This window comes from Lutjanus erythropterus, chromosome 14 (genome assembly GCF_056507025.1).
Source record: "Lutjanus erythropterus isolate fLutEry1 chromosome 14, fLutEry1.hap2, whole genome shotgun sequence".
NCBI lineage: Eukaryota > Metazoa > Chordata > Actinopteri > Lutjaniformes > Lutjanidae > Lutjanus > Lutjanus erythropterus.
In genome coordinates, this window is record NC_139330.1 from 2,848,082 (window position 1) to 2,861,967 (window position 13,886).

General features: G+C 39.1%; 1 protein-coding gene across 1 annotated transcript in view; it reads left to right on the plus strand.

Moving 5' to 3' along the window:
• Positions 1-940: 940 nt before the first annotated feature.
• Positions 941-13,886, plus strand: part of fancl (FA complementation group L) — a 48,939-nt gene continuing 35,993 nt past the window's right edge. Inside the window, exons 1-5 of the mRNA XM_084735477.1 lie at positions 941-1,294; positions 3,021-3,079; positions 3,214-3,274; positions 3,788-3,844; positions 4,191-4,288. Of these exons, the coding sequence (XP_084591603.1) occupies positions 1,208-1,294; positions 3,021-3,079; positions 3,214-3,274; positions 3,788-3,844; positions 4,191-4,288 (362 nt within the window). The 5' untranslated portion in view covers positions 941-1,207. The remainder of the gene's footprint in view (positions 1,295-3,020; positions 3,080-3,213; positions 3,275-3,787; positions 3,845-4,190; positions 4,289-13,886) is intronic.

The following is a 13,886-nucleotide window of genomic DNA, read 5'->3' on the forward strand; positions in this document are numbered from 1 at the left end:
GTTGCTATATGTTGAGGCTATGCACCACCGTAGATGGCGCCACTGTGCAAATCTCTCTTCTTTATCTATTTCAACAAAATCTTTTGAAATAATCTTTCCTGCAAATCAGTGAAATTAACATACCAGCTGTTTATAAGGAGGGGAATTATTCTACGTACCATAACAACACACTAAAGGGTGTTGTCAACTTCATTACAACTTTGCTGCAAAAATAAGATAAGTGAGTAAGAAATTTAAACTGAAGATAACTCCTTAAACACCTGAACATGAGTCATTGTTATGAAAACAAAGGGTCTTCATTTTAACAATATCTTAATCTATTGTAATTTCATAATTTTAGGCCATGGGTTAGCTCGCTCTGATTTTGCCTAACATCACATTTTATGTCATATTTTAGCAGAATAACATGATAACTAATTAATCTTGCAGTCAGTTTTCAGTCAGTCACAACTTTTCCTCTGACAAATACTTTGTGTATCAACCCATGCAGTAATAACTTGAACAGAGGACAATGAAAGATTAGAAAAATAAAAATAAATACAGTAGCCAAACTAGTAGTTGAAACAAATACACTTTTATTTTGCAGTAAGAACTTGAAATTTGAAACGTACTTCTAATCTGCTCTCCCCCATATGAAGCTTAATTCAGCTCGTAGTGAGTGTCAACGGCAATAAAGTTATTTTTGACAGAGCTTCAAACACTCTTTTTCTGTAAAACACGATATCATTCATAAGTTCTGACTCAGACATTGCAATAAAGGGCCTTTAAAGTCATAACAGGCCTTGTAATCATTGCAAATAACGGTGATACAATGAATGTACAGCGATATGACACATTCACACACTTTGACATTTAAACGTCGCACCAACATGTGAGTGTGTCATAATTCCTATATTTCCGATACGTTCCTGAAGGCAGCTACATGATGTCACCAGTTTTGTTTTTCATGGCGCGATGTGAGGCGTTTAGGTTCAACTTTATGAAATGTGTTCGGGTAAAACAAAGTGACTTCTTGCTAAATTCTGCGATTTAACAGCGTCGGTGGAATCATCTACAGCAAGTGAAATGTTTCGTCGAGGCTTTCGAGTCCTTTAAATATCTTAAAATCATTGCTCGGGTGTACTGTCAGGCTTGCTAACGTTAGCTAAGGAAGCAGTCCTCTTGGTTGGACAGCTGACTGAAAGGTTGACTGATTAACGGTGGTGCGATGGAGGGTTCACTGATTAAAGACAACCCGCTGCTTTTACCTCTCAACAAGGAGAAAACTGTCTATGACGGCTTCATCACAGTCCAGGTGAGTTAATGTGTTTCTAGTCAACACACCCATCCACCAAACTAGCTACATTAAAAAAATGTTATTTTAAAGATTCCTCGTTATGCACAAATTTATATGTGTATTAGAATATACATTCATACATTTTAAGAATGTCTATGAACTGGTAGTGAATTCGGCTTACGTGTAATATTTGGGGACTTTAGAAAAACTACTTTTGTGTCAATTTTATTGTTTTACATACACGTTACAACACCTAACTACTGTCACGTTACGTCATGTTCTCACTCATGTTCTAACTGTAAAAAGCCACATTTTGAATTTGAAGTTTGTTACTTTCTCTGTATGCTGTTTGCAGAATTGAAGAGTTGATGCTAGTGATTCAGTTGAGGTGCAACGTTATGTTACACACAATGTGCACATTTGACTATAAGTGCAGAGACTTTATATTGTTCAATTTCTCAGTGGAGTTTGGCAGGCCATGCGTTCCTCCCCCTTCCGAGTCAGTTTAAAGGGTATTAAATATCACACTACAGTCATGCAATGATTCACTATGATTCCCTAAGGAGTGCACAATTAATCCAAATATTATCAAAATCACAATATGGCCAAGTGCAATATCCAAATTGCAGAGGCTGCAATTTTTTGATAAAGGAAACATGTTTGACAGGCTATAATGAAGTACTGTGGTGCTGCAGAGGTGTCCTGACCTGCCAGATGTGAGAAAGCATGTTTGTTTGGTACAGATGCCAACAAGTGTCATATCATCATGATTTTGAGAAAATTGCGATGCAAAAATGACCACACTACTTATTAATCATATTGGTATTGAAACATTTGTCAAAATAATCACAAGTGGGTTTGTTTTAATATTGTGCAGCCTAGATTCTGTGTGTGATGTGTTCACAGCACAGGCGTAGCATTTAAAAAAACACGTTGCAAATACACCAATGCAACCAGATACATAAATGCAACATACCATAGAAGAACACCCCCCTTGTGTGCTAGTGACTTTTTAAATATCAACACATAAGTTATCTCTTTATCATCACAATGCTTGGCCTTCTGTAGCCTGTATTTCTGGTCTAATGCCTATATGATTATCATGCAGGCTATAGTCTGTGTGTTAGGATAGTAAACTATCTGTCATAAATGCTAAATATCCTCACAAATCATTAAAAGTCCTTGATAGAATTCCACTTTTTCACTCTGCAAGGTCTCATGAGGTTTGTGCATCGGCTACTCTGAGCTCATGCTCAGAGTAGAGAAGCAGATGTCAGAATAACTCGTAACAATAAGTTCATGAGTCACAACCGTGGCAACAACAAGCGTGTTCAGCACTTCTTCATGTCCTCTGGAAACACTTACGTTTTTTAAATTTTGTGCATTTGTTAGAAATTTATGAAGATATTTTCCTCTTTCTTCTTTACTTGAGTTTTCATGTTTTCTTAAGCTGCATATTTTCTGGTTCCTTGGCTTCTCTATAACAGTAAACTGAATATGTTTGGGTTGTGGACAGAACAAGACATTTAAGAACATCACCTTGGGTTTTGGGAAACACTTATTGATATTTTTCACTATTATTTTTCACCAAACAACTAATCGATTAATCAAGAAAATAATCGATAGATTAATATGCACTGAAAATAACCTTTAGTTGCAGCCATACATGTAAAACTGACTTTCTCCTAGACAGGTAATAATAATAAACTATCTTCTTCTTCTTCTTCTTCTGTCTCGTGGACAGGAACAAGATTTCAGACTGAGGATTCTGCTGCCACCAGATCGCCAACTTACACACGCCAGGTACAAATGATCATTTCACCTTCTCTTTACAAGATACCAAGACCGGATATATTGATGTCAGAAATCGCATTTAACAAAATGTGTTTTATTTACCGTTTTATTTGTTGTAACTATGTGTAACTCTGTTCTTGCAGGCTGCACTGCTGCTGGCAGTTAAAGCACCTGTTGCGTGGGTATGAGCACATAGTGAAACAGGTAAACTCTCCACGCAGCACCAATCCCTGTGTTGTGTTTTGCTGCAGATTTTGTCATATTATTTGTTTTTGTCATATTGTGTCTGCCAGCTGAGATCAGGGTGACTGTTTTGTGTCTCATATTTTTTTGTCATGTCACTTTGGCTCCTTTGTGTTCTGTGCATCGCGCCCGGCGTCGTTCTTGTTCTCTCTGTCACCCATCAGGCTCGCCTCACTCACAAGCAGAGAAAAATATTTTTCACTGTTTAATTAACATCGCCTGGAAAATGTCCCTATTTGTTATGTGGCCCCTCAGGGTTATTTGGATGAGATTGATATTTCACCCCGGGCTGCAAAGTTCATTATTTTCACAGCCTTTAAGCTATCATTAATTATTAAAGCTGGTGGCAGCCCCCATTAATCACAAACACTGTGTTTGATTTGAATGGCTGGCTAGAGGAAAAAAAATAGACACTGTCACTTCATTATCCTCCCATTCAAGGATGTCTTTTCTCTTGTGTTTGACTTCTCGCAGAGGCTGCAGCAGTCGGCCGATCTTGTCAGTTTCATTCTGGAGCTGAAGACCGTCTTGGTAAGGAGGAGAATGACACAGTGGTTAGCACGGTCACTTTGACATTGTTGCTTCATGAATAGGAAGCAAATGGGAACCTTCAGGCACTATCAATAGCCTTGATTGTGAGGCAGACATGTACATGTATATTTTGTTAGATTAATGAAAAGTGTAACAGCCTGTGTGCTTGCCACTGAAGCCAAAAGGCACAAGACTTGCTGGCCCTGATTCTTTTTTTTCCCTGTATTTACTGTTTGTTGTTTGCTTTTAGTAGAAAGATAACGATGCAGTGTGGTGAAGTGGTGATGATGTGCACACAGTAGTAATCTGAGCTTTAAAATAAGAGGCGTTCTATCTGTCTTTGCAGGAAGTGGGTCTGAAGAGTCGTCCTCGGTGCCGCTCCATCCCGCCTCCACAGTATTACTCGCAGCTCATCTCTGAGATGGAGACCCTTGGCTGGGGCAAGTAAGTGACTACTAGGAGCATTAACACTATCTGGAAGCAGGTTTTAAAGAAACATAAACCACGAAGCATTCAAATGTTGGGAAAGTTGGCAGCGAGCGTTATGTTGCCAGCTTTACAAATGAAAATAGAATTTTCACATACACAAGGGGTGCATTATTCTGTCTAGAAATCAAATATTGAACCTTTGCCCATAACAGTTTTGCAGAGCAGAACTTAACATGTTTAAATAGCTTAAACTTGAGCCACGTTTCCACCGCAGGAACTTTCCCCGAGGACTAGGAACATTTGGAGAAACCACAGGGACAAGGATTGAAATTAAGATCCAGGGATATTTTACTCTCCAAACAGGCCCTGCTCGACTTTACAGTACAGGAGCTTCAGGAATGGGGCTTGCAGGGCTGGATATTCCTGATTGGTTGAGAATTTGCAGCATTTTATTTCAGCTACCTGTTTAAAAAGTCTGCATTCTTGTTTTTGATCGTTGTTCTCTGACACAAATAAAAAATCTGTTGCTTTATATGGCACTATTGTAAAAATGTGTAAAAACAGCTGTTGTTTTTTCATACATCAGCGGACTACGTTTTTAGTTAAAGTCTTTAGACCGCAGTGGAAATGCTTTGGGTTGAAGGTACCTTTTAGTTCCTGTGAACTAGAACTGCTCCAGTTTGATACCAGTATGGGAAACCCCTCTGATGCAACCAATACTGCTGGATCAGTTATCAGCGGATACACAAGTCTGTGAACTGACTGGAACCAGGAAGGAAAAAATGGTATCAAAACATCTTTAAAGTTGTCGGTACTTTGTAGTGGTGGAAACATGATGTAGTCTTATTTGTGTCAGTGTAGATACTCCAACTCCCAGCAGCACTCAGATATCACATCCTACACAGTGCTGAACATTAACTGTTTGGAGTGCAGATGTGGCTTTCAGACATGTTTCCCTGTCTTTACTGTAGGCCTGGAAAAGATGCAGTCTTGTATTTTTATCATCTGGTTTTTATTGGGTCCCTTAAAGGGACGGTTCATCCCAACATCAAACATACATATTTTCCTCCTACCTGTGATTTTTTTTTTTGATGTCTGATTTCTCTCCAGTATAATGGAACAAGATAGCACTCAGCTTGTGGTGCTCAGACAGCCAAAAAATACATTTGGAAAAACTCAACAGCAAAGTCTCTTTCCAGAAACCATGACCTGGTTACTGAAGATAATCCACAGACCTTGTTGTGAGCAGTTTCATGCAGGAACTTATTTTTTTCTACGATAGACAGAAAGTAGTTCCTAGAAAGATGAGATTAATTGTGACAGTAAACTACTGCTGCAGTGCTGCTAAATGAATCTTCACTAAATGCAAACAGTTGTTAAAATTGGTGTACGGTGAGAATCAAGTGATAATCAAATAATTATTTTCTCTTAATGAACACCAGGCTGATGTTCACTCCCCCACTTACATGGTCCCAGGACACTCTGGAAGTAATTTGCCTGCAGAGTTGGTTTCACAGTGATCTAGATGTCAACTCTATGGTTTTCCACGTTGGGAACTTACTATCTTGTACTGAACAGGTCAGAGTTCGTGGGCCAGAAAAAAAAGGCAGTTGTAGGAGACTCACAAGCCAAACACAAGGAAAAGTTATCATTGAAACTGTAAGTTATTGACATAGATTTTTTTCACGTATTTTCTCCAGAGGTAGGATTAACATACCGAGGTGTATATATGGCGAGAACGCTATATGGAGCAGCGCTTGTTTTTTTTTATTTTTTTTTTTCCCCAGCAGTCTGAAGTGATTGGAGAGCCTGCAACAACACAGCTCCACATTAACAAATGGCTCTTAATGACTTCCTTATTTTTAGTTATTGAGTTATAGTTAAATCCAGGTCACATTTAATAACTCTGAGCCCACGTGCGGTGACAGGCCCCGCTAATACCGTCGTCTCCACTCGTCAGGAGAGAAGGAGGAGGAGGAGGAGGAGGGGGGTGGCGGTGGTTAGTAAGATAGCTATTCTCCCCGAGCTCGGATTAAGCCTTGACTACTACACTCATTTTCCACTTTCCTATTAATGACCATGGCTACAATTATGATATTAGCAAAATGCAAATGGCTCTAATTGAAGACTCTCAGGTTGTAATAGGAGAAGGGGGGGGGGTGAAGGTATGCTTTATGCTGGAAATGGGACCAACATCATTTTCAGTGTCGTGTTACGGTTAGGAGGCATTATACACAGTGGGCCTCAATCTCCAAAGCACTCGAGATTCGCTTAGCGTCTTAATTGGTATGGGCCGTGCTAATAGCCACCAGGGGTTTTCAGCTGTAATTCTGTCTGCTGATTGGGCCAGGTAAGTGAGTCTTTCTCTCTCTGTCGTCTCTCCGTGTGTCTCCGTCTCTGCATTTGAGAGTGTGGTCATCTTAATTGGCTGGAGATGGCGCACCATGTGTTAATTAATGGAAAATGAGGTCAAGTAGGTCAGCCGCCATCACTCGGTGGCCCCAAAACGTGGCCCTGGAAGCTCCGGGGCTCATTACAGGCACAGCTGGCACTCCATGTTCGCAGCCTCTCGGTGTACAGACAGAGCGGTGCGGAGCGTCGTCTCCTCTCACAGTGTTATCACTCTGTCACACTGTGTTGCTGCTCTGCTGAGGACAGTTACACCGGCTCTCATGACTGCAGGGCTCTGTTGGGCCAAACGGGGCCTGAGCTGAGGGAGTAGATGCTTTCTAACGGATTTTTTTTTCTCATATTTGTTTTGTTACATTATTAGGCCAGCTAATAAATGACTTCTACAATCATGTGATGTAAATGCAATGACAAATAGTACTGGGATTTATGCAGTTACGTCCAGTAAGTAATGGAAATGTCCTGGTTAGCACAGTTAGACTGCAAACCAGGCTAATTAATATATAGGCAAGGGCAGATATTTCATGCTACTGTTGGGGGGGGGGGGGGGGGGGTAATATATACTGGAGAATTAGGGTTGCACCAGCATGTCCAAATGTTTTAAATAATTATTTTAATGGTAATAATAAAACAGCAGTGTCCATTGAAAACTATTGTTTACAGCGAGGCAACACCCATTAAATGAACTAAAGTAAATATATGCCTAATTAGATTCAGTTGATCTGTCTTTGTAAAAATCCAGAACGCTATGAGGCCTAATAGAAACTTAATATTTTAACAACTTTTTAAGGAATTAAGTCTTAATTTTTTTCCATTAAAAAAAAATCAGATCATGGCAGCCATGTTTACATGCAGAAAAAAAAAAATACACTGAGAACCTAATTACTTAGGTAAGTTAACTTTAAATTTACATTGCAGTAATGTGATGTAATTTTCTGAACCAACTGTTCTATCATTTCGTCTTTAGCCACTTATTCGTTATATCCACATTATTGATGATTATTGATGAAAGAAATCTCATGGGTTTAATATTTTGTGAAAACGCCAGCAGTCAACTCTAAAAGTATTGTCACAATGTCAAGGTTTTTGGTAATTTTGCTAATTTTATCACTTGAAATCCCTTGAAATACACAACATGTAGTCAGTCACAACCTACATGATCAGTAATTGTCAATACTGGCAAATATGTCACTTCACTGTTGTAATAGATTTTTCAGCTAGATCACCCAGACCTATTAAATAATATGTTATAGAAATATTAATGTTACCATCTATAAAACAAAAAGTACTTTGATATGATTTAACAAAGTATATATCATAAATACATATCTGACATTTGTAATAAAAAAAAAGAAACCGCGATTTTTATAAAGGATAGTCCTCTTGCCTACATAAGCATTAATGCATTAGGACACGCCCGCGTTGATGCCCAAGATTCAACCGTGATGTCATGGAGTAAACACAATGCAGTAAAAGTAAAGTAAAACATCTGACACATCCTTTAATTAAGATTTGCAAACTAGTGACTTACTGGAGGTCAGACGCCACACACTTCCAGTTTGCAGAACTTCCTCTACAGACACTCCTCTCAAGAGCTAGTGTGTGTGTGTGTGTGTGTGTGTGTGTGTGTGTGTGTGTGTGTGTGTGTGTGTGTGTGTGTGTGGGAAACGATCATTTTAAGCTTAAAGATGTATTGTTTTTCATCTGTAATTAGCACAAGTGCTTTGAGAGCATATTATTATATTACATAAAATTATATAGTTATGTTTCCAATGATGTGTGAGGGAGACAACTGTCTGGTTTTTCCCCCTGCCCTCTGTAATTTCCACCCTTGTATATAGTAGTCTTCTTTGGGCTTTGTGAGATTAGTGTACTTGTATTTTTGTGCACTTGTTATGCACATACATTGTTTGTGTGCATGTAACTTACATCGTCCTCTATTGTACCTTGTGCATGGCATCATTTTGCATGTGAATTCCTCATGCATCACACACAAGCACTACATATGTGTTGATCTCACCATTCATTAATCACTTTGTCGACACACACACACACACACACAGAAAATCAGAGACATGCGCACGCACACACAAACACACGAGCACAATTGTGCGTGGTGTGCACTGTCTGGAAGCAGCTCACTTGGCTGTGGAGTTGCAAATGGGATGCTCTCATCAGTCTTCCCAGCAGGACGTCTGACTGTCACGCTGTTTCCATCATGGCCAAGTAGGGGCGGCAGCTAGTCCCTGCTATCCTGGGTGTGAGACCCCAGAGGAGAGGAGATGGAAGTGTGTGTTAGTGATGCACTGACTTTTTCACTGCCAGTACTGTTTGTAAAGTAAACCCCTAAACCTTCAAAGTTGGTTGATGCTCAGTACTGGTGTGACTTTCTTAATACAGAATAAAATATATGCTAAAGCTTACATTATTTCTGCTTCATGGAAAATCACCTGCATATTATGTCTCATATTAGTTTTTTTTAGCATTCTGCACATTCTACTTGAATACCTTGTCATGCATTATACTTGCATTATTTTTGACTTTCTATTTGGAAATTACCACAAAGACTGAAAAGGTCAGTCTAATAATGGTGCTCTAATCGGCCATCATTCGTTATTGGCTGATAGTCATTCAAAGTAGTTTCACTGGTCTCTGTAAAGGCTGATCAGAAGAGCCAATCAGCCAAAACAAACACCCATCAAGCGCCAAATGTATGTAGGTTTTCCTTTTGGCAAGTAAATCTCAAAAGGAATAGTTATATAATAAAAAAAACATGCTGAGAGCTTCTACCACATTTTGGTGTTGTTTACAGGTGCAACGTTTGACACAAACAGAGACGGGGACTTCATTGTGCATTCAAGTGCACCTTGTAAACTTAGAAGTCTATACTCAAATGGTGACAGAGGTTGTTTAAAATGAGAACGTTTCAATTTTTTTTTATCACTATTCTTGCACAACATGTCCCCAGTTCTTCTGTGATGATTTTCAAGTTGTTTTATACTTAATATACAATGTTGTTAATAGTTGAATAAATAAATAATGCTCCAGGATAAATAAGACTTCATGATTGGCAAATGGTATCAGCTAATACTGCTTCCTGTGATTGGTGATCGGCCCACAAAATCCTGATCGGAGCATCCTTTAAGTCTGTCTACAGTACTGAAACATAGGGCTGGGCGTTAAATTCCAGTAGCAGATGTGCAATACATTTAGACAGCTGACTTCTATTTTTTAACCATCACTGAATTAATTGCTAATTTGAAAGGTTGGATAACATCCTATTGACTCAACTCAAGTCACACAGTGTATATTGTAAATATACTGCTAGCATCCTGCAGGTGGAATAGTGGGTAGTAAAAGATTAATTTAATTCCTTTATAAAAATGTTATAATGTCTAATATGTGTCTTTAAAACCTGTAAAAACCATGTGCTGTGTTTTCCCATCAGGCCTAACAGACTGGTGACTGCAGAAATACAAAGGGCATGCAGTGATTTACTCAGGTATCATGACTGAAATAGGATTAAAGAGCTAAGATTTTCCTTTTGAGAGAACCGGCATTCTTTTAAATCATGCACTCTGCAAATCACCAGCGCTTTATTTCAACAACTCAACTTCTTATTATTGATTTGTCCATTTGGATGCTTCTCACTTCCTTCACTTGAATAGGTTTGTTAACTGGTCTTGCGTGACAGATTTGTGCATTCATTGCTGTTAACAGTAATGGTTATTTTACGGTATGTTCCTGTACTCTTTCTACATGTGTGTCTGAGGATAGGGCTCGGTGATATGGACAAATCAAATATCACAATATTTTTTACCAAATACCTCTGTCGTTATCTTGCCAATATTTTAGGGATGACTATTGGTGCATTCACAGAATATGAACACACTGATTTATTTTCAATAAATAATCAACATGAATGTGGGTATAATGATCAACAGAACAGTTAGAAGAGTCTGGTAAGTTCAGAAAATCACTTAACTGTAATTTATGGTTACTGCAGTTCGTTGTTTGTAGGGAAATATTCTATTTGCATAAACTGACAGCTGATGACTGACATACATAGTTTGACTGCGCTGCTGCTGCATTTACCATAAAATACTTTACCTCTGCGGAGAGAACGCTCCTGCCTTGAACTCTGCACACACCGCAGTAACCATAAATTAGGTTGGTTAGGTTCACACCAGCCTCGTTTAGTCTGGTAGAACCGAATCCTGGAGTGTTGGTGCAGTTTATTTGAGTTTGCCTGAATGCCGGACTGGAACTTGGGTCCAAACCAAACAACTGCAACTGTCCACATCAGAGGGCTAGTTTTGGGTTGCTGTCAAGTGAACTCTGGAGAAGTTTGTTTTTTGTGTGAACACGGGCTGTGTGATAGCAAGAATCCAGCGACACACTACGTGTCACGATACCAGGGTAACGATTAAAGATTGCTGTTTTTCTTTTCTTTTTTTTTTTATCTACTTTTAGTCAACAGTTTAAGGTGAAGGTTAACTTTTTTAATGCAGTCAGAACATTGAAGAGAGAACAACACTGCTGTCTAGTGGTCGGGGGTTTAATCACAACACAAAATAAACCATTGCCACAAATCTTTGCACATATCACAATACAGTATCACAAAGCATAATACTGCGATACTCAGGTTTAGTGAACGCCATTTGAAACAGTCATTTCATTCGTTAAAGATGTTTTCTCTTCCTGTTTCGGTGAACTAGTGGTGGCGTTCTCTACCAAAATATGGCCTGGCAGGAGACAAACCTGGACTCACAACAAAGTGAGAAGTCCTTGCATTATTATATTATTCAATACCTGCTGATGGCGCTCCAGGATTTTCGCCATCCAGGTATAAATTTTGCCATCGGTTGTCTTTCTACCTGTGTACTGTCTTACCAATAAACGAACAACATTTCCACCAATTCTTACAATTCTTGGACAGTTTGAGTTTTGCTCAACTGAAAATGCATCGTCCTCTCATTGGATCGATTCAGGAACCGGACTTCCTTGTGTGAACCTCCAGAAGACAATATCTAGTGTCATAGTATTGATATGACATCGATTTATTGCCCTTACCTACCTGACGATATAAAGAAAATCTGAGCTGTTAGATTATTTCTGCCTTTACTGTATATCCCCCATCGGTATTGACACATCCCTAAAATGTGGCATAGTGAGAGGCGTGTGTGTGTTACAAACAAGCAGAGAGGTCAGTGTGTTTGAGTGATCTTAATCTGCAGATGGTGTAGAGTTGAAGAGATGAGGGGATGATGAAAGTGAGTAAGTGCGGGAGCAGAAATTTATCAGGTCAGCATTCAAGAAAAGGACACAGAGTTGAATTTGTGTGATCATGATATTATTTGTATGTGTAGTTGTTAGTGTGCGTATGACACTTCAACACTGTTGCCCTTCGCCCGTGTTTGATTGCAAGTGTTTGAGTGAGCAGACACTTTTATGAATCGGGCACATTGGACACCGTCTCCCATCATTCCATCACTTCACTAAGTGTGTGTGTGTCATTCCTGAGCACACTGCTCACATCACTCCTCTCTAACACACTCCATAAATCCTCCGCAGATATACAGCCATGTCAGCCTCGGCACAGAGCGTCCATCGTAATGTACTGTAAATCTGGAGGAGGACTGTCCAAATCCTTTGTCTCAGATCAGTCTTTAGTCTCCGGGTCTCAGCAGACCAGAGAGGGACTTGAGCGGGGGAGGAAGTGGTTCCTTCACAGTGTGCTGGAGCGGCAGTAAATCTGACAGTGTTTTGTCCTCAGCCTCAATAGGTTATAATTAGCTCAGGAAGGAGGGGCTCTGATTTACAGGTTGATTCAAGCTTGAAAATGTGAACCTATCCTAAGGTCACTGGAGACGCGCAATTTTATGAGAGCTTGAATCTGTCTCCCGTTACAGCTCAAGTCCTTGTGGTGTTATGCTGCGTTCCAGACAACGTCAGGGGTCGAAATTCTCCTTCTAGAGTTCCTACTTATGAATTTTGGGCAAATCCCTCTACCTTGACTTCATGATAAAGCTTCTGTCTGTGTCACACAAAAGTGGCAGCATCCATAGACGCCTTAAATAATACATACTATAATATAGTAAATGCTGTTCTGCATGTAAATTGATGTCAACATATGTTGAAAATGTTAGTAAGTGCTGTAATATAAAATGTACAATGGCGCCTTTTACCTAACCTGTCATTTTTCTTCATTTTTGTAGTTTATGCAAGGAAGATGCATGTCAGAGGGTTCAGCTGAGTGGATATTTGCCACAGAAGTTATGAATTTATCAGGGTCAGCAGTGTTTTGTGTTTACTTTTGCACATGGAATGCTTTTAAGGTGGAAGTTGAAAATTTCAGACAGAATTGAACTGGAATGGGAACTGAAATTCTGACCTCTGACGTTGTCTGAAACAACAAGCTTTAGTATTATATTCTTTTTACTAAAATAGTGGAAGAGTGATATCGGGTTGGGTGCTGTGTAGGACCACAACTAATGATTATTTTCATAGTCATTTAATTTGTTGATTATTTTCTTGATTAATCGAGTTCTTGTTTGGTCAATAAAGTGTTAGAAAATTGTAAAAAATGTCAATCAATCAATCAAAAGTCAAGGTGAAGTCTTGAAATGTCTTATTTTGTCCACAATCAAAAGGTATTCAGTTTATTGTCATAGAGGAGTAAAGGATAAAATATTCACATTTAAGAAGCTGAAATCAGAGAATTTTGACTTTAATCAATTAATTGTTGCAGCTTCAAAGTTGAGCTAAGACAAGTTTAACTGCCTTGTAAACTCATTGTAAACCACACCTCCATCTACCTTGACATCTTGGTTCACCAAGACGAAGTTTGGTTGAACTGATCTCCACATTAGATGTGAACGTATTCTGGGTCTTGAGGCTGTTTTCCTCCCACTCGTTCTTTGGCTCGGTGGGTGTCCTGTGCTACTGAATGAGAATTTTTCCCTCAGCACTCAATCTCAAGACCATTAAAGTAGCAAAATAAAATGAAAAATATCGCCCCAAAAAACACTGGTGTTTGTTCCTGTCAGCAGCAGTCCGTTGTTTAGTCATGTGTCCTGTTGAAGTGTCTTTAAGCAAACTTTAAACCTAAACTTCACCAGCTTTAAAAAAACAACATCAATCATACAATATTACTCTTGTCACTGTGAGAAAGTTTCTCCCCAGAATTTAATCAATCACAGCA